Raw genomic sequence first — 15,089 nt, 5'->3', positions numbered from 1 at the left:
CTCACTCTGCCTCATATGAACCTTCATGGCTCACTCTGCCTCATATGAACCCTCATGGCTCACTCTGTCTCATATGAACCCTCATGGCTCACTCTGACTCATATGAACCCTCATGGCTCTGTCTCATATGAACCCTCATGGCTCACTCTGTCTCATATGAACCCTCATGGCTCACTCTGTCTCATATGAACCCTCATGGCTCACTCTGCCTCATATGAACCCTCGTGGCTCACTCTGCCTCATATGAACCCTCGTGGCTCACTCTGTCTCATATGAACCCTCATGGCTCACTCTGTCTCATATGAACCCTCATGGCTCACTCTGCCTCATATGAACCCTCATGGCTCACTCTGCCTCATATCAACCCTCATGGCTCACTCTGTCTCATATGAACCCTCATGGCTCACTCTGTCTCATATGAACCCTCGTGGCTCACTCTGTCTCATATCAACCCTCATGGCTCACTCTGCCTCATATCAACCCTCATGGCTCACTCTGTCTCATATGAACCCTCATGGCTCACTCTGTCTCATATGAACCCTCGTGGCTCACTCTGTCTCATATGAACCCTCATGGCTCACTCTGCCTCATATCAACCCTCATGGCTCACTCTGTCTCATATGAACCCTCGTGGCTCACTCTGTCTCATATCAACCCTCATGGCTCACTCTGTCTCATATGAACCCTCATGGCTCACTCTGTCTCATATGAACCCTCATGGCTCACTCTGCCTCATATCAACCCTCATGGCTCACTCTGTCTCATATGAACCCTCATGGCTCACTCTGTCTCATATGAACCCTCATGGCTCACTCTGCCTCATATCAACCCTCATGGCTCACTCTGTCTCATATGAACCCTCGTGGCTCACTCTGCCTCATATCAACCCTCATGGCTCACTCTGTCTCATATGAACCCTCATGGCTCACTCTGTCTCATATCAACCCTCATGGCTCACTCTGCCTCATATGAACCCTCATGGCTCACTCTGTCTCATATGAACCCTCATGGCTCACTCTGTCTCATATAAACCCTCATGGCTCACTCTGCCTCATATCAACCCTCATGGCTCACTCTGCCTCATATCAACCCTCATGGCTCACTCTGCCTCATATCAACCCTCATGGCTCACTCTGCCTCATATGAACCCTCATGGCTCACTCTGCCTCATATGAACCCTCATGGCTCACTCTGCCTCATATCAACCCTCATGGCTCACTCTGCCTCATATCAACCCTCATGGCTCACTCTGCCTCATATCAACCCTCATGGCTCACTCTGCCTCATATGAACCCTCATGGCTCACTCTGTCTCATATGAACTCTCATGGCTCACTCTGTCTCATATGAACCCTCATGGCTCACTCTGTCTCATATGAACCCTCATGGCTCACTCTGTCTCATATGAACCCTCATGGCTCACTCTGTCTCATATGAACCCTCATGGCTCACTCTGTCTCATATGAACCCTCATGGCTCACTCTGTCTCATATGAACCCTCATGGCTCACTCTGTCTCATATGAACCCTCATGGCTCACTCTGTCTCATATGAACCCTCATGGCTCACTCTGTCTCATATGAACCCTCATGGCTCACTCTGTCTCATGTGAACCCTCATGGCTCACTCTGCCTCATGTGACGGCTCACTGTCTCATATGTGGTGTCTCACAGCCTCACCTGACGGGACGTAGTTCTCGGCGCGATGGCGGTCGTTCTCGATGAAGAGGGCTGTGGCGAGGAAGAAAGCCCCGCCCACCACTGCCACGAAGGAGCAGAGCAGCAGGGAGATCTGCAGGGAGCGGAACTGCCACAGGTACGAGTCTGTCTTCCTCAGGGAGTCAGACACCTGCCAGGCGCAGACAGAGAGGAGCAGGGAAGACTCAATGAAGGAGGTTTGATTACAGTCACAGCACATGAGGATACTTGAGGAGGAGGTAGTGGATATAGCCCGTCATGTTCTGCTGCTGCCCGAACGTGAAATTAAAACAAAGCACAAACTGAATCTGCACCTAATAATTAGGGGTGTGAATCCTTGGGTATGTCCGGGATCTATTCCATTCAAATTCCTGGGCTCACGTCACGACTGGGATAGACCGTTTTAACTTGAAAACATAAACATTGTAAATGGCCCCTAGCTTACTTCCTGTTGCAGGGTTTGCTAATACAATAGCGGACAGGAAATGAGCTCGGTTTAAAATCAAGCGATACGATTTTACAACAGCTAAGAGGGGTTTAGGACACGTTTAGGGTTTAGGGTTTAGGGTTTAGGGCACGCCACGTCACACAATTCTGTGAAAACCGTCTATACAAAATCGATTTTCGTTTTGGAACGATTGCCGGTTCCAAATTGATTCTATATTCAGTACATAGGGGGATTTCAGGATCTATTCTAGTCCACTGTGTGCTAAGAAAGGCGATGTAGCAAATTATTCCATGAAAGCAGAATAAAGTGTACAAGATTATGTTTTTTTTTTTTTTTATGACTGATTGCAATAATGTAAACACAGAACACACGAAAGGCAAACCTAAGACAAGAGGTAACGTTTATTCATGCTAAACTTGCACTCAGAATTCTGTCAGTCCAATGGGATTTGGCGGTTCAATACACTTTACAGTGAACACGATCAGGGCAACGCCCAGCACCGCCATATTGCAGGGCATTCCAAATCTAAAGTGTGTAAAACACGCCCCTTTAAAGGGCCCTATGTGACGGCCCATTTGGAAGTGAATAAGACGATGGTCACTTTGCTCCCACAATTATTTGCAACGTCACAAGCCTAAACGACGGCAACAACGCCGGCGACTGACAGCGACCAGTTCACATACAAATGTAAGTAACTAACTTTATACAAAAGGATTTGACCATATCATTAGAATAATTTGTTACCTTGTGGGAGTTATGCAGTAGGTTTATAACTTACTGCAAAACCGATAAATGGCCAGTGAAAGTAGTTTATCCTGTTGACAACACCAATGAGAGTCTGCGTGAGAGAGACATCGCCTCTATCGCTCTGTGGTAATCTTAGTGTGAATAAGAACAGCACAGAGTGAGACATCGCCTCCATCTCTCTGTGGTAATCTTAGTGCGAATAAGAACAGCACAGAGTGAGACATCGCCTCTATCGCTCTGTGGTAATCTTAGTGCAAATAAGAACAGCACAGAGTGAGACATCGCCTCTATCTCTCTGTGGTAATCTTAGTGTGAATAAGAACAGCACAGAGTGAGACATCGCCTCTATCTCTCTGTGGTAATCTTAGTGTGAATAACAACAGCACAGAGTGAGACATCGCCTCTATCTCTCTGTGGTAATCTTAGTGTGAATAAGAACAGCACAGAGTGAGACATCGCCTCTATCTCTCTGTGGTAATCTTAGTGCAAATAAGAACAGCACAGAGTGAGACATCGCCTCCATCTCTCTGTGGTAATCTTAGTGCAAATAAGAACAGCACAGAGTGAGACATCGCCTCTATCTCTCTGTGGTAATCTTAGTGTGAATAAGAACAGCACAGAGTGAGACATCGCCTCTATCTCTCTGTGGTAATCTTAGTGCGAATAAGAACAGCACAGAGTGAGACATCGCCTCTATCTCTCTGTGGTAATGTTAGTGCGAATAAGAACAGCACAGAGTGAGACATCGCCTCTATCTCTCTGTGGTAATCTTAGTGTGAATAAGAACACCACAGAGTGAGACATCGCCTCTATCTCTCTGTGGTAATCTTAGTGCGAATAAGAACAGCACAGAGTGAGACATCGCCTCTATCTCTCTGTGGTAATCTTAGTGCGAATAAGAAACACCACAGAGTGAGACATCGCCTCTATCTCTCTGTGGTAATCTTAGTGCGAATAAGAAACACCACAGAGTGAGACATCGCCTCTATCTCTCTGTGGTAATCTTAGTGCGAATAAGAAACACCACAGAGTGAGACATCGCCTCTATCTCTCTGTGCTAATCTTAGTGTGAATAAGAAACACCAGAGTGAGACATCGCCTCTATCTCTCTGTGGTAATCTTAGTGCAAATAAGAACAGCACAGAGTGAGACATCGCCTCTATCTCTCTGTGGTAATCTTAGTGCAAATAAGAAACACCACAGAGTGAGACATCACCTCTATCTCTCTGTGGTAATCTTAGTGCAAATAAGAACAGCACAGAGTGAGACATCGCCTCTATCTCTCTGTGGTAATCTTAGTGCGAATAAGAACAGCACAGAGTGAGACATCGCCTCTATCTCTCTGTGGTAATCTTAGTGCAAATAAGAACAGCACAGAGTGAGACATCGCCTCTATCTCTCTGTGGTAATCTTAGTGCGAATAAGAAACACCACAGAGTGAGACATCGCCTCTATCTCTCTGTGGTAATCTTAGTGCGAATAAGAACAGCACAGAGTGAGACATCACCTCTATCTCTCTGTGGTAATCTTAGTGCAAATAAGAACAGCACAGAGTGAGACATCGCCTCTATCTCTCTGTGGTAATCTTAGTGCGAATAAGAAACACCACAGAGTGAGACATCGCCTCTATCTCTCTGTGGTAATCTTAGTGCGAATAAGAACAGCACAGAGTGAGACATCGCCTCTATCTCTCTGTGGTAATCTTAGTGCAAATAAGAACAGCACAGAGTGAGACATCACCTCTATCTCTCTGTGGTAAACTTAGTGCAAATAAGAACAGCACAGAGTGAGACATCGCCTCTATCTCTCTGTGCTAATCTTAGTGTGAATAAGAACAGCACAGAGTGAGACATCGCCTCTATCTCTCTGTGCTAATCTTAGTGTGAATAAGAAACACCAGAGTGAGACATCGCCTCTATCTCTCTGTGGTAATCTTAGTGCAAATAAGAACAGCACAGAGTGAGACATCGCCTCTATCTCTCTGTGGTAATCTTAGTGCAAATAAGAAACACCACAGAGTGAGACATCGCCTCTATCTCTCTGTGGTAATCTTAGTGCGAATAAGAAACACCACAGAGTGAGACAGAGGTGACCAATCGCCTTCACTGTGGTCTCATGTGTTTACAGTATTTACACCTAATCTGTCATATTGAAATAAAAAAGGTACATGTACTGTAGGAACTGTATGTCAAACGCCATATTGAAACTATAACGACCGCACCGCGGATATATGACTCCGCCAACAAGTGAGCAGTCGACATCAATGTCTGTCCAGACTTTGATGTTTGAGCCAAATGTGAAGACATTTCGTCAAGGTGTTTCTGAGATATGCCGTTACCGAGCTTGAAAATGGAGTTTGTGACGTCACAGTGACCTTGACCTTTGACCACCAAAATGTAATCAGTTCATCCTCGAGTCCAAATGGACGTTTGAGGCAAATTAGATGAAATTCCATCAGGCGTTCCTGAGATATCACGTCAACGAGCATGAAACGAGTGGTCATGATGTCACAGGAACGTTGGACTTTGACCACCAAAATGTAATCAGTTCATCCTCGAGTCCAAGTGGACGTTTGAGGCAAATTGGAAGAAATTCCGTCAAGGCGTTCTTGAGATATCGCGTTAACAAGTTTGAAAATGGCGTTCATGAGGTCACAGTGACCTTAGTCTCGCTTTCATTTTTGAGCCAATTTGAAAGAAATTCCATCAAGCTGTTCCTGAGATCGCGTTAACGAACTTGGGAATGGCGTTCATCAGGTCACAGTGACCTTGAACTTTGACCTTTGAGCACCAAAATCTAATCAGTTCATCCTTGAGTCCAAGTCGACGTTTGAGGCAAATTTGATGAAACTCCGTCAAGGCGTTCCTCAGATATCGCACTAACGAACACGTACTAACGACGTACGTACGGACAACCCGAATCCATAATGCTACCGGCCTGGCTATCGCCAGCGGAGGCATAATAAAAAGGTACATGTACAGTAGAAACTGTATGTCAAACGTCATATTGAAATAAAAAAGGTGGCTGGCTATCGTGCGGCTCATGCTAACTAACGCAGCTCTTCTTCTTCTGTTTATTCCAAACAAACCAGAATGGTAAAACACGTCAGACACCGACTGTCGACTTGGAGGTGCTGCTCTCCTTATGTGTCAGCACCAAACTGTGACATGGCATTTAAATATCATCACTCCTTATGTGTCAGCACCAAACTGTGACATGGCATTTAAATATCATCACTGACAGCAGGCCAAAATGACTTCCTGTACAGTGTGAAGTGCACGCCTGGCAAATACAGCTAGTTTCACTCTGATAAGGAGCATTGAAAGATATAGACTAGTGTGTGTCTGTGTGTGTGTGTGTCTGTGTGTGTTTGAGTGTGTGTGTTTGCGTGTGTGTGCCTCACCACTCCTATGAGGTAGGGACTGCCTGTGTGAGTGTGTGTGCCTCACCACTACTATGAGGTAGGGACTGCCTGTGAGTGTGTGACTTACCTCTCCTATGAGGTAGGGACTGCCTGTGTGAGTGTGTGTGCCTCACCACTCCTATGAGGTAGGGACTGCCTGTGTGAGTGTGTGTGCCTCACCACTCCTATGAGGTAGGGACTGCCTGTGAGTGTGTGACTTACCTCTCCTATGAGGTAGGGACTGCCTGTGTGAGTGTGTGTGACTTACCACTCCTATGAGGTAGGGACTGCCTGTGTGAGTGTGTGTGACTTACCACTCCTATGAGGTAGGGACTGCCTGTGTGAGTGTGTGTGCCTCACCTCTCCTATGAGGTAGGGACTGCCTGTGTGAGTGTGTGTGCCTCACCTCTCCTATGAGGTAGGGACTGCCTGTGTGAGTGTGTGTGACTTACCACTCCTATGAGGTAGGGACTGCCTGTGTGAGTGTGTGACTTACCTCTCCTATGAGGTAGGGACTGCCTGTGTGAGTGTGTGTGACTTACCACTCCTATGAGGTAGGGACTGCCTGTGTGAGTGTGTGTGCCTCACCACTCCTATGAGGTAGGGACTGCCTGTGTGAGTGTGTGACTTACCTCTCCTATGAGGTAGGGCCTGCCTGTGTGTGTGTCACTTACCTCTCCTATGAGGTAGGGACTGCCTGTGTGAGTGTGTGTGCCTCACCACTCCTATGAGGTAGGGACTGCCTGTGTGAGTGTGTGTGCCTTACCTCTCCTATGAGGTAGGGACTGCCTGTGTGAGTGTGTGCCTTACCTCTCCTATGAGGTAGGGACTGCCTGTGTGAGTGTGTGACTTACCACTCCTATGAGGTAGGGACTGCCTGTGTGCCTGTGTGTGTGTGACTTACCTCTCCTATGAGGTAGGGACTGCCTGTGTGTGTGTGACTTACCACTCCTATGAGGTAGGGACTGCCTGCGTCTCCTAGTAGATGGGAGAGAACGATCTGGAAGGCCTCGGCCGTGGAGCGACGGGTAGGAACCACCACGTACTGAGGGGGGAGGTGAGAGTGAAAGCATGACTAACATCAAAGCTGTTCCATTCACATGAAGACAAACCAGAGAAGCACCAGCACTTCTAAAGCTGGCAAACAGCTGATGTCTGACTACATTTATTTCATTAGCAGGTATTGGCTGGTATTGTTATCACCTTGTGAGTGTGTGTGTGTGTGTGTGTGTGTGTGTGTGTGTGTGTGTGTGTGTGTGTGTGTGTGTGTGTGTGTGTGTGTGCATGCGTGTGTGTCATCATGGCAAAATGTGGTGTAGGAGACACCTGTTGTAAGGGGAACTACCACAGAAGCTGTTTTGAGTCATTTGCCAGGTGTTTGTCTGCTTGTCTGTTTGTGAACGGGATAGCGTCAAAACTGTGAAAGGTGCAGTCACAAAGAATTACACGGGATGACCACGCCCCAAACTCATTTGATTGGTCGCCGCAACTGCTTCTTCCTGAAAACGTGCAGCAAGAAAAGCTCATAGCTTAATGGGAAAGGCGCTTGTCTCTTCCAATCTTTTTAACAAGCATGTTAAGTATTTTAAAACATTAGGGTTAGGCAAGTACAACAACGTGCTTAGGGTTGGGGTCTGGGTCTGCTCGCGGTTAAATAAGAAAACCCTAACCCTAATCTTAACCACATCTTTTTTTTACTTATTTTTTTACGTTTTCAGGAAGAAGCAGTGGCGGCGACCAATCAAATGAGTTCGGGGCGTGTTCATCCCGCGTTTCACCTAGGGGAAAAAACTCACTTACAGGAGTGTAGTTGGCATCAAAATGAAGGCCAAGTTTGAAAATGGGTGTGATCTGAGCAAGGGGGCTGGCCTCCCTGGCCTCCATGCCCCGCCCACTTTACGCCCCTGGCCTCCATGCCCCGCCCACTTTACGCCCCTGGCCTCCATGCCCCGCCCCCTTTACGCCCCTGGCCTCCATGCCCCCGCCCCCTTTACGCCCCTGGCCTCCATGCCCCCGCCCCCTTTACGCACCTGGCCTCCATGCCCCCGCCCCCTTTACGCCCCTGGCCTCCATGCCCCCGCCCCCTTTACACCCCTGGCCTCCATGCCCCCGCCCCCTTTACGCCCCTGGCCTCCATGCCCCCGCCCACTTTACGCCCCTGGCCTCCATGCCCCCGCCCACTTTACGCCCCTGACCTCCATGCCCCCGCCCCCTTTACGCCCCTGGCCTCCATGCCCCCGCCCACTTTACGCCCCTGACCTCCATGCCCCCGCCCACTTTACGCCCCTGGCCTCCATGCCCCCGCCCCCTTTACGCCCCTGACCTCCATGCCCCCGCCCCCTTTACGCCCCTGGCCTCCATGCCCCCGCCCACTTTACGCCCCTGGCCTCCATGCCCCCGGCCACTTTACGCCCCTGACCTCCATGCCCCCGCCCCCTTTACGCCCCTGGCCTCCATGCCCCCGCCCCCTTTACGCCCCTGGCCTCCATGCCCCCGCCCCCTTTACGCCCCTGGCCTCCATGCCCCCGCCCCCTTTACGCCCCTGGCCTCCATGCCCCCGCCCCCTTTACGCCCCTGGCCTCCATGCCCCCGCCCACTTTACGCCCCTGGCCTCCATGCCCCCGCCCACTTTACGCCCCTGACCTCCATGCCCCCGCCCCCTTTACGCCCCTGGCCTCCATGCCCCCGCCCCCTTTACGCACCTGGCCTCCATGCCCCGCCCACTTTACGCCCCTGGCCTCCATGCCCCGCCCACTTTACGCCCCTGGCCTCCATGCCCCCGCCCACTTTACGCCCCTGGCCTCCATGCCCCCGCCCACTTTACGCCCCTGACCTCCATGCCCCCGCCCCCTTTACGCCCCTGGCCTCCATGCCCCCGCCCCCTTTACGCCCCTGGCCTCCATGCCCCCGCCCCCTTTACGCCCCTGGCCTCCATGCCCCCGCCCCCTTTACGCCCCTGGCCTCCATGCCCCCGCCCCCTTTACGCCCCTGGCCTCCATGCCCCCGCCCACTTTACGCCCCTGGCCTCCATGCCCCCGCCCACTTTACGCCCCTGACCTCCATGCCCCCGCCCCCTTTACGCCCCTGGCCTCCATGCCCCCGCCCCCTTTACGCACCTGGCCTCCATGCCCCCGCCCACTTTACGCCCCTGGCCTCCATGCCCCCGCCCACTTTACGCCCCTGGCCTCCATGCCCCCGCCCACTTTACGCCCCTGGCCTCCATGCCCCCGCCCACTTTACGCCCCTGGTCGACACTCATTTAAAGTTGCGGCTGGTGTGATCCCATCGCAAGATGGTCTCTATTTTCTTTTGTCTTAATTTCACTGTAATTTCATTCTTTTGACATTATCCCAATCAGATATCATGTAAATATGACAATTGTAATTGTGGGTTTCACTCTCACTACTAAATGACAATACTAAATCAACAACTAAACTCTTCCCAAAATGCTCTGTAGCATGAAAACAACATTCTGTTACCCCACAAATATAGCAAACTATACACACTAACTATACACACTAATTATGCAGACTAAGTATACACACAAACTATACACACACTTAACTATACACACTAATTATACAGACTAACTATACACACTTAACTATACACACTAATTATACAAACTAACTATACATACTTAACTATACACACACTTAACTATACACACTAATTATACAAACTAATTATACAGACTAACTATACACGCTAACTATACACGCTAACTAAACACACTAATTATACAGAGTAACTATGCACATTAAATATACACACTAACTATACACACTAAGTATACACATTAAATATACACACTAATTATACAAACTAATTATACATACTAATTATACACACTAATTATACAAACTAACTATACACACTAACTACACAAACTGTATGATCCTACATGATGAAACAGAGAGCAGCTTCTCACCAGCAGGATATCAGCCACGATGGCCCAGTTCATGGACAGGAAGGTCTCTCCCAGGAAGATGAAGACCTGACGGGGAAAAACACAGAACACTTCACACTACATGTTAAACATCATGTCTATCTGCTAAAATCACTCAGCAATTATACTAGCACTGAAACAATAGGCCTATTAGGCAATCAACAGAAAATTGATTATAATATTGATAGTCAGGAAATTATTTGAATCGTTAATCAAGTAAAGCTGGCTACAGCTTTGAAGATTGGCTTATTTTTCCCATTTCGAAATCATTATAAAAATAAGACTTTTTAGTTGTTGTTTGTTGGTGGGGGTGGTCAGACTGGGTTCTCACGATACTAGAATTTCTAACTTCTAACTTTGATACCAATACCCTATAGTCGATACAATTTCCAATACCACATCAGCCTATCAGAACACTTTGGGCCCTATCTTCCGACAGGTGCTATCCCCTATGTGTTTGCGCACCTGTTTGCACATGCCTTAAGGCAGGGAAGATAGCAGTCTGCCTTGCTCCAGTGTCCAGGTGTTATGGAGTTTTGCACCCCAGCGCCGGCAGCATCCCCACCTCACGGGAGCATATTGTAATGATTTATACGGAAATGCAACTGTTTAAAAGTGATATAATTGTCTGGTAGACGTGACCTCCCTGATTTCTAAGTTAAAACAGCCCCGAAATATGTTGGGGATGCAATTCTCGGCGGGCATGTGGAAACGTTCACGGCACGTGTCACAGACGCAAATTAGAGTGTATCACGTAAGAAGAGATAAAAGCTAATTTAGAACCAGATAAAACAATTTAGAACCAGATAAAACAATTTAGAACCAGATAAAACAATTTAGAACCAGATAAAACTGGTGGGTATCTGTTGCTTCAACAAGCCCAAAGGACCCTATCTTCCCAAAAGCGCTAATTTAGCGTTTGTGCTCGTTTAACGCCGTGCACAATGCAAATTGGGGGCGGACACAAGCGCATGCCTGTGATAATAGACCCTTCTCACGGGGGCCATTTTGTGTCGAAAAGGCAGGATAAACACAGGTGCAAGCAAAACACTAATGAGGGTTTCCATCTTCCATGATTGGAAGTTGGAAACCCTCATTAGTGTTTTGCTTGCACCTGTGTTTATCCTGCCTTTTCGGCACAAAATGGCCCCCGTGATAAGGGTCTATTGTACTGGGCATTGGCTGACACAAGCCAAAGCAGGCGTTTCAGCACTAAAATGTGGGGATGGCATTATCCTATCGTCAGCAGCACGCAATTACTTTGCGCTAAGAGCTTTGAAAAGGACCTCTTAGGCGCAAATACCTGCTGCGCTGGGAGCGCACCATAATCTCTGTGGAGCGCAGTGCAAAAAAGAATTCCTTTTGGATATGTCCTTAAGCACAGCCTTGCCATGCCAATACATCAAATTATGCTGCTAAAATTGGGTATTAGCAGATAATTCAGTGAGGCAATCAACTATAACTCACTGAGAAACTTTTATCACATCGCAAAGAGGGAAATGAATTGAGAAAACTTGTTGGACAATGGACATAGGCTATTTACCTTCATAACCTGGAGGGTCGTTGGCACCACAGACGATCTGTCAATAAGCTCTCTCTGTCCTCGCACGAGTGAGTACACTCTATTACGCATGGAGAGAATTACAGCATATTGCATGCCTCGTGCAAACAGCCATTGCGAGACGGGAATCTGATTGATTTTGATTGACGTAATGCCCAGCCTTGCCAGCCACGCCTGTGAATAATTCTGGTAGTTAAGACCGCCCAAATCCCGTTTGCGCAGGCATTTGGGGGCGCAGATGATTTTGGCAGTTAAACTGTACTTCACACTGATGACCTTCAAACACCCATTTGAGTCCAGCCTTACTCCAGATATCTTTATTGGTTGTTTGTAACATTGGTGATCTAGGAATGTGTGGTTACACCACAACGGGACTGGATGAGAGTGGTAGATCCAACTGCTGAAACGTGAAAAATGTGAAGAAGAATGCAGACTCACGTAGGTGGCGATGGTGCTGGTCTGGGCGAAGACGATGGCCAGGTAGAGGAAGGGCGCAGACAGCAGCAGGCCGGCGGCGCAGACCAGCGGGTCGGCCCGCGGCGTCCTCTTCTTCAGCCGCCGACTGAGCTCCACGCCGCTGGCCACGCCCAGCACGCCCGTCACACACGTGATGATGCCGAAGTACAGGCTGCAGCGAGGGACAAACACAACCACAGCAGGGATCCCACGCTGTTCTCTGAAAACTAACACATGACTGTCAAATGATGCAGTACTCCTTTGGGCCAGTCAGTAGGTGTCAGAGTAGGGACGTTTTACCGCTATATGACGATATCGATCAACCACAAGCTTCCCTTGTAATACTGTGTCCTTAAGCTTTGATGATATGATTTTGGCACCACTGGATGAGCAAAGTTTATATACACATTATATATATAATATATCCATATTCCACATGCTGCTGGTCTAGAGGCACTCACTCATTATTGGAACACCCGTCCCTCTAACATTCAGCCTCCCAATGTATTTCTGCTGCCTTTACAGAGATTATTCTCTCAAAGAACTTCTTTCAGTATGCAGGTTCCTTCTTCCTCCAGGGACGCGGTGTCAGTATGGGTAGTGCCTTCTCACCATGAGGACGCGGTGTCAGTATGGGTAGTGCCTTCTCACCATGAGGACGTGGTGTCAGTATGGGTAGTGCCTTCTCACCATGAGGACGTGGTGTCAGTATGGGTAGTGCCTTCTCATCATATGCATGTCTTGTCATGGGTTTTTGGGAGGAAAGACATATCCATAATCCTTCTAATAATCCTTTCCACTCTAAAATAAGGCTTTGGAAGCGATATATTGATGAAATCCTTCTCCTATGGAATGGAACCCAAAAGGAGCTTGATGATTTTGTTTTATATGTTAACTCCACATCAGATTTTCTTTCTTTTACAAATGGATTTGACCTTTATAAAGTTAATTTTCTATGACCATTTTCAAGGGTAGTGACAATCTCCTATGTACTACTATATATCGAAAACCTCTGAGTAGAAATATCTTGCTTCGAGCAGAAAGTAACCATCCTAAACTTTTGTTGAAGAACATACCAGTAGGTCAGCTCTTACGTTTACGTAGAAACTGCAGTACTGATTCAGAATTACAATCTAAGGCAGTAGACATGAAGCAACGTTTTCTCCAAAGAGGCTACTATGAAACTGACATCTCAACAGCGTATACAAGAGCCAGGCTCTCAGACAGGAGCAACCTCTTGCTAAAAAAACAACACTCTTCCTTTGAACGTTTATGTTTCTCTACAGAGTTTTCACCTAGAGTGGGAGAAGTGAAGAATGTCATTTTAAAACACTGGCATGTGCTGAGAAGTGATCCCACTTTCAAAGTGATCTGTGATAGGCCAGGCCACCCATCTTTTCCTTTAGAAAGTCCCAGTCTATTAAGGACAGAGTGGTTCACAGTATGCTCCAGCCCACACCAGCCTCTACCTGGCTATCCACGCCACCTGCTGGCTGTTTTAGGTGTGGACGCTGTGTTCACTGTTCAAACTCGAATGACACCAAGCACTTTTCACATCCCCGCTCAGGCAAAAAATACTCTATTAATTCTGTAATTCTACTCATGTTATATATATGTTAAAATGTCCCTGTGGTCTTATTTATGTAGGACAGACCAAAAGAGCTCTTCAAATTAGAATAGCAGAACATAAAGCAGCAATTCGTAATAAAAAATCTGGATTACCGGTACTCAATTGCCCACCATTATGTCAAAGCTAATCATGGTTCACCAGCCTCATTAAAGTTTTGGGGTATAGAAAAAATCCAGATCTCCCCTAGAGGTGGTGATATAGTGAACAGACTACTCAAAAGACTAGAGGTGGTGATATAGTGAACAGACTACTCAAAAGACTAGAGGTGGTGATATAGTGAACAGACTACTCAAAAGACTAGAGGTGGTGATATAGTGAACAGACTACTCAAAAGAGAGAGTTTCTGGATTCATGAGCTGAACTCAGTAGAACCCTTAGGTTTAAATGAGGAACCTGTCCTGTTTTCTATAATTGCACTTTACCATGATATTGTTTTTAACATACATTGGTCAATCTGCTGTATATTTTTTGCAGTTGACAAACTACTGATTTCTGTGTTGGTTTGTCTTTGAGGTTAAATCTACTTTACTATAATAACTGTATTTTCCTTGTATTGTGTAACCAGGTAAAACCCTGGTTGAGTGATTTACCTCCTGAACTTTTTCAAATGTCTTTTTCTAACCATTGTTGGTTTTAATGTATTTGTCATCTTGCTGCTATATATTTTTGCATCTGACAGTTAATAGTGAATTCTTTGCTGGTCTGTTAATGTGGTGGTAAGTTGTGTTGGATGATTGATTGTATGATTTGGCAGCCAGCTTGCAGATTGCTTGCTCCTCCCATCTGCTCCTCATTCAAACACACTGTGAATCCAATGCAAACTCACTCTGAAGAAGAGCAAGTGTCGAAACGTCAGTGTTTGATCTGCACCTTATAATAAACCATCTAAAGACGACCTGAGTGCTCCAGTATTCTCCTTCTGATGCTACTTAAGCTTTCTCTGTAATACTGTGCCAACAACTTTATGGGATTCTGAAGGCTGAGACGGACTGAAGCTGCTGAAACCTGATATTTTATGTCAATATGTTACATTAAGGTCAATCAATTTAATGCCAAAAGGCACAATGCCAGGTATTCAGTGTTCAGTCAATGTTCCTCTTGGCAGAGGCTTGATCCTCCCACGCACGCACTAGGTAAAACTCCTCGCTGTCAGGTGACTCCCACGCACGCACTACATCCTGCTGGTAAAACTCCTCACTG

General features: G+C 47.2%; 1 protein-coding gene across 1 annotated transcript in view; it reads right to left on the bottom strand.

The window, feature by feature from the left end:
* Positions 1 to 15,089, bottom strand: part of spns1 (SPNS lysolipid transporter 1, lysophospholipid) — a 42,056-nt gene that overhangs the window by 11,031 nt on the left and 15,936 nt on the right. The window contains exons 9-12 of the mRNA XM_083648798.1: positions 12,242 to 12,431; positions 10,225 to 10,290; positions 7,240 to 7,338; positions 1,678 to 1,846 (exon numbers count right to left, since the gene is read on the bottom strand). Coding sequence (XP_083504924.1) covers positions 1,678 to 1,846; positions 7,240 to 7,338; positions 10,225 to 10,290; positions 12,242 to 12,431 — 524 coding nt within the window. The remainder of the gene's footprint in view (positions 1 to 1,677; positions 1,847 to 7,239; positions 7,339 to 10,224; positions 10,291 to 12,241; positions 12,432 to 15,089) is intronic.

This window comes from Poromitra crassiceps, assembly GCF_964638095.1.
Source record: "Poromitra crassiceps genome assembly, chromosome: 13".
NCBI classification, from domain to species: domain Eukaryota; kingdom Metazoa; phylum Chordata; class Actinopteri; order Beryciformes; family Melamphaidae; genus Poromitra; species Poromitra crassiceps.
The sequence above is the reverse complement of the archived record's forward strand: the minus strand, read 5'-3'. Positions and strand labels throughout refer to the sequence as shown.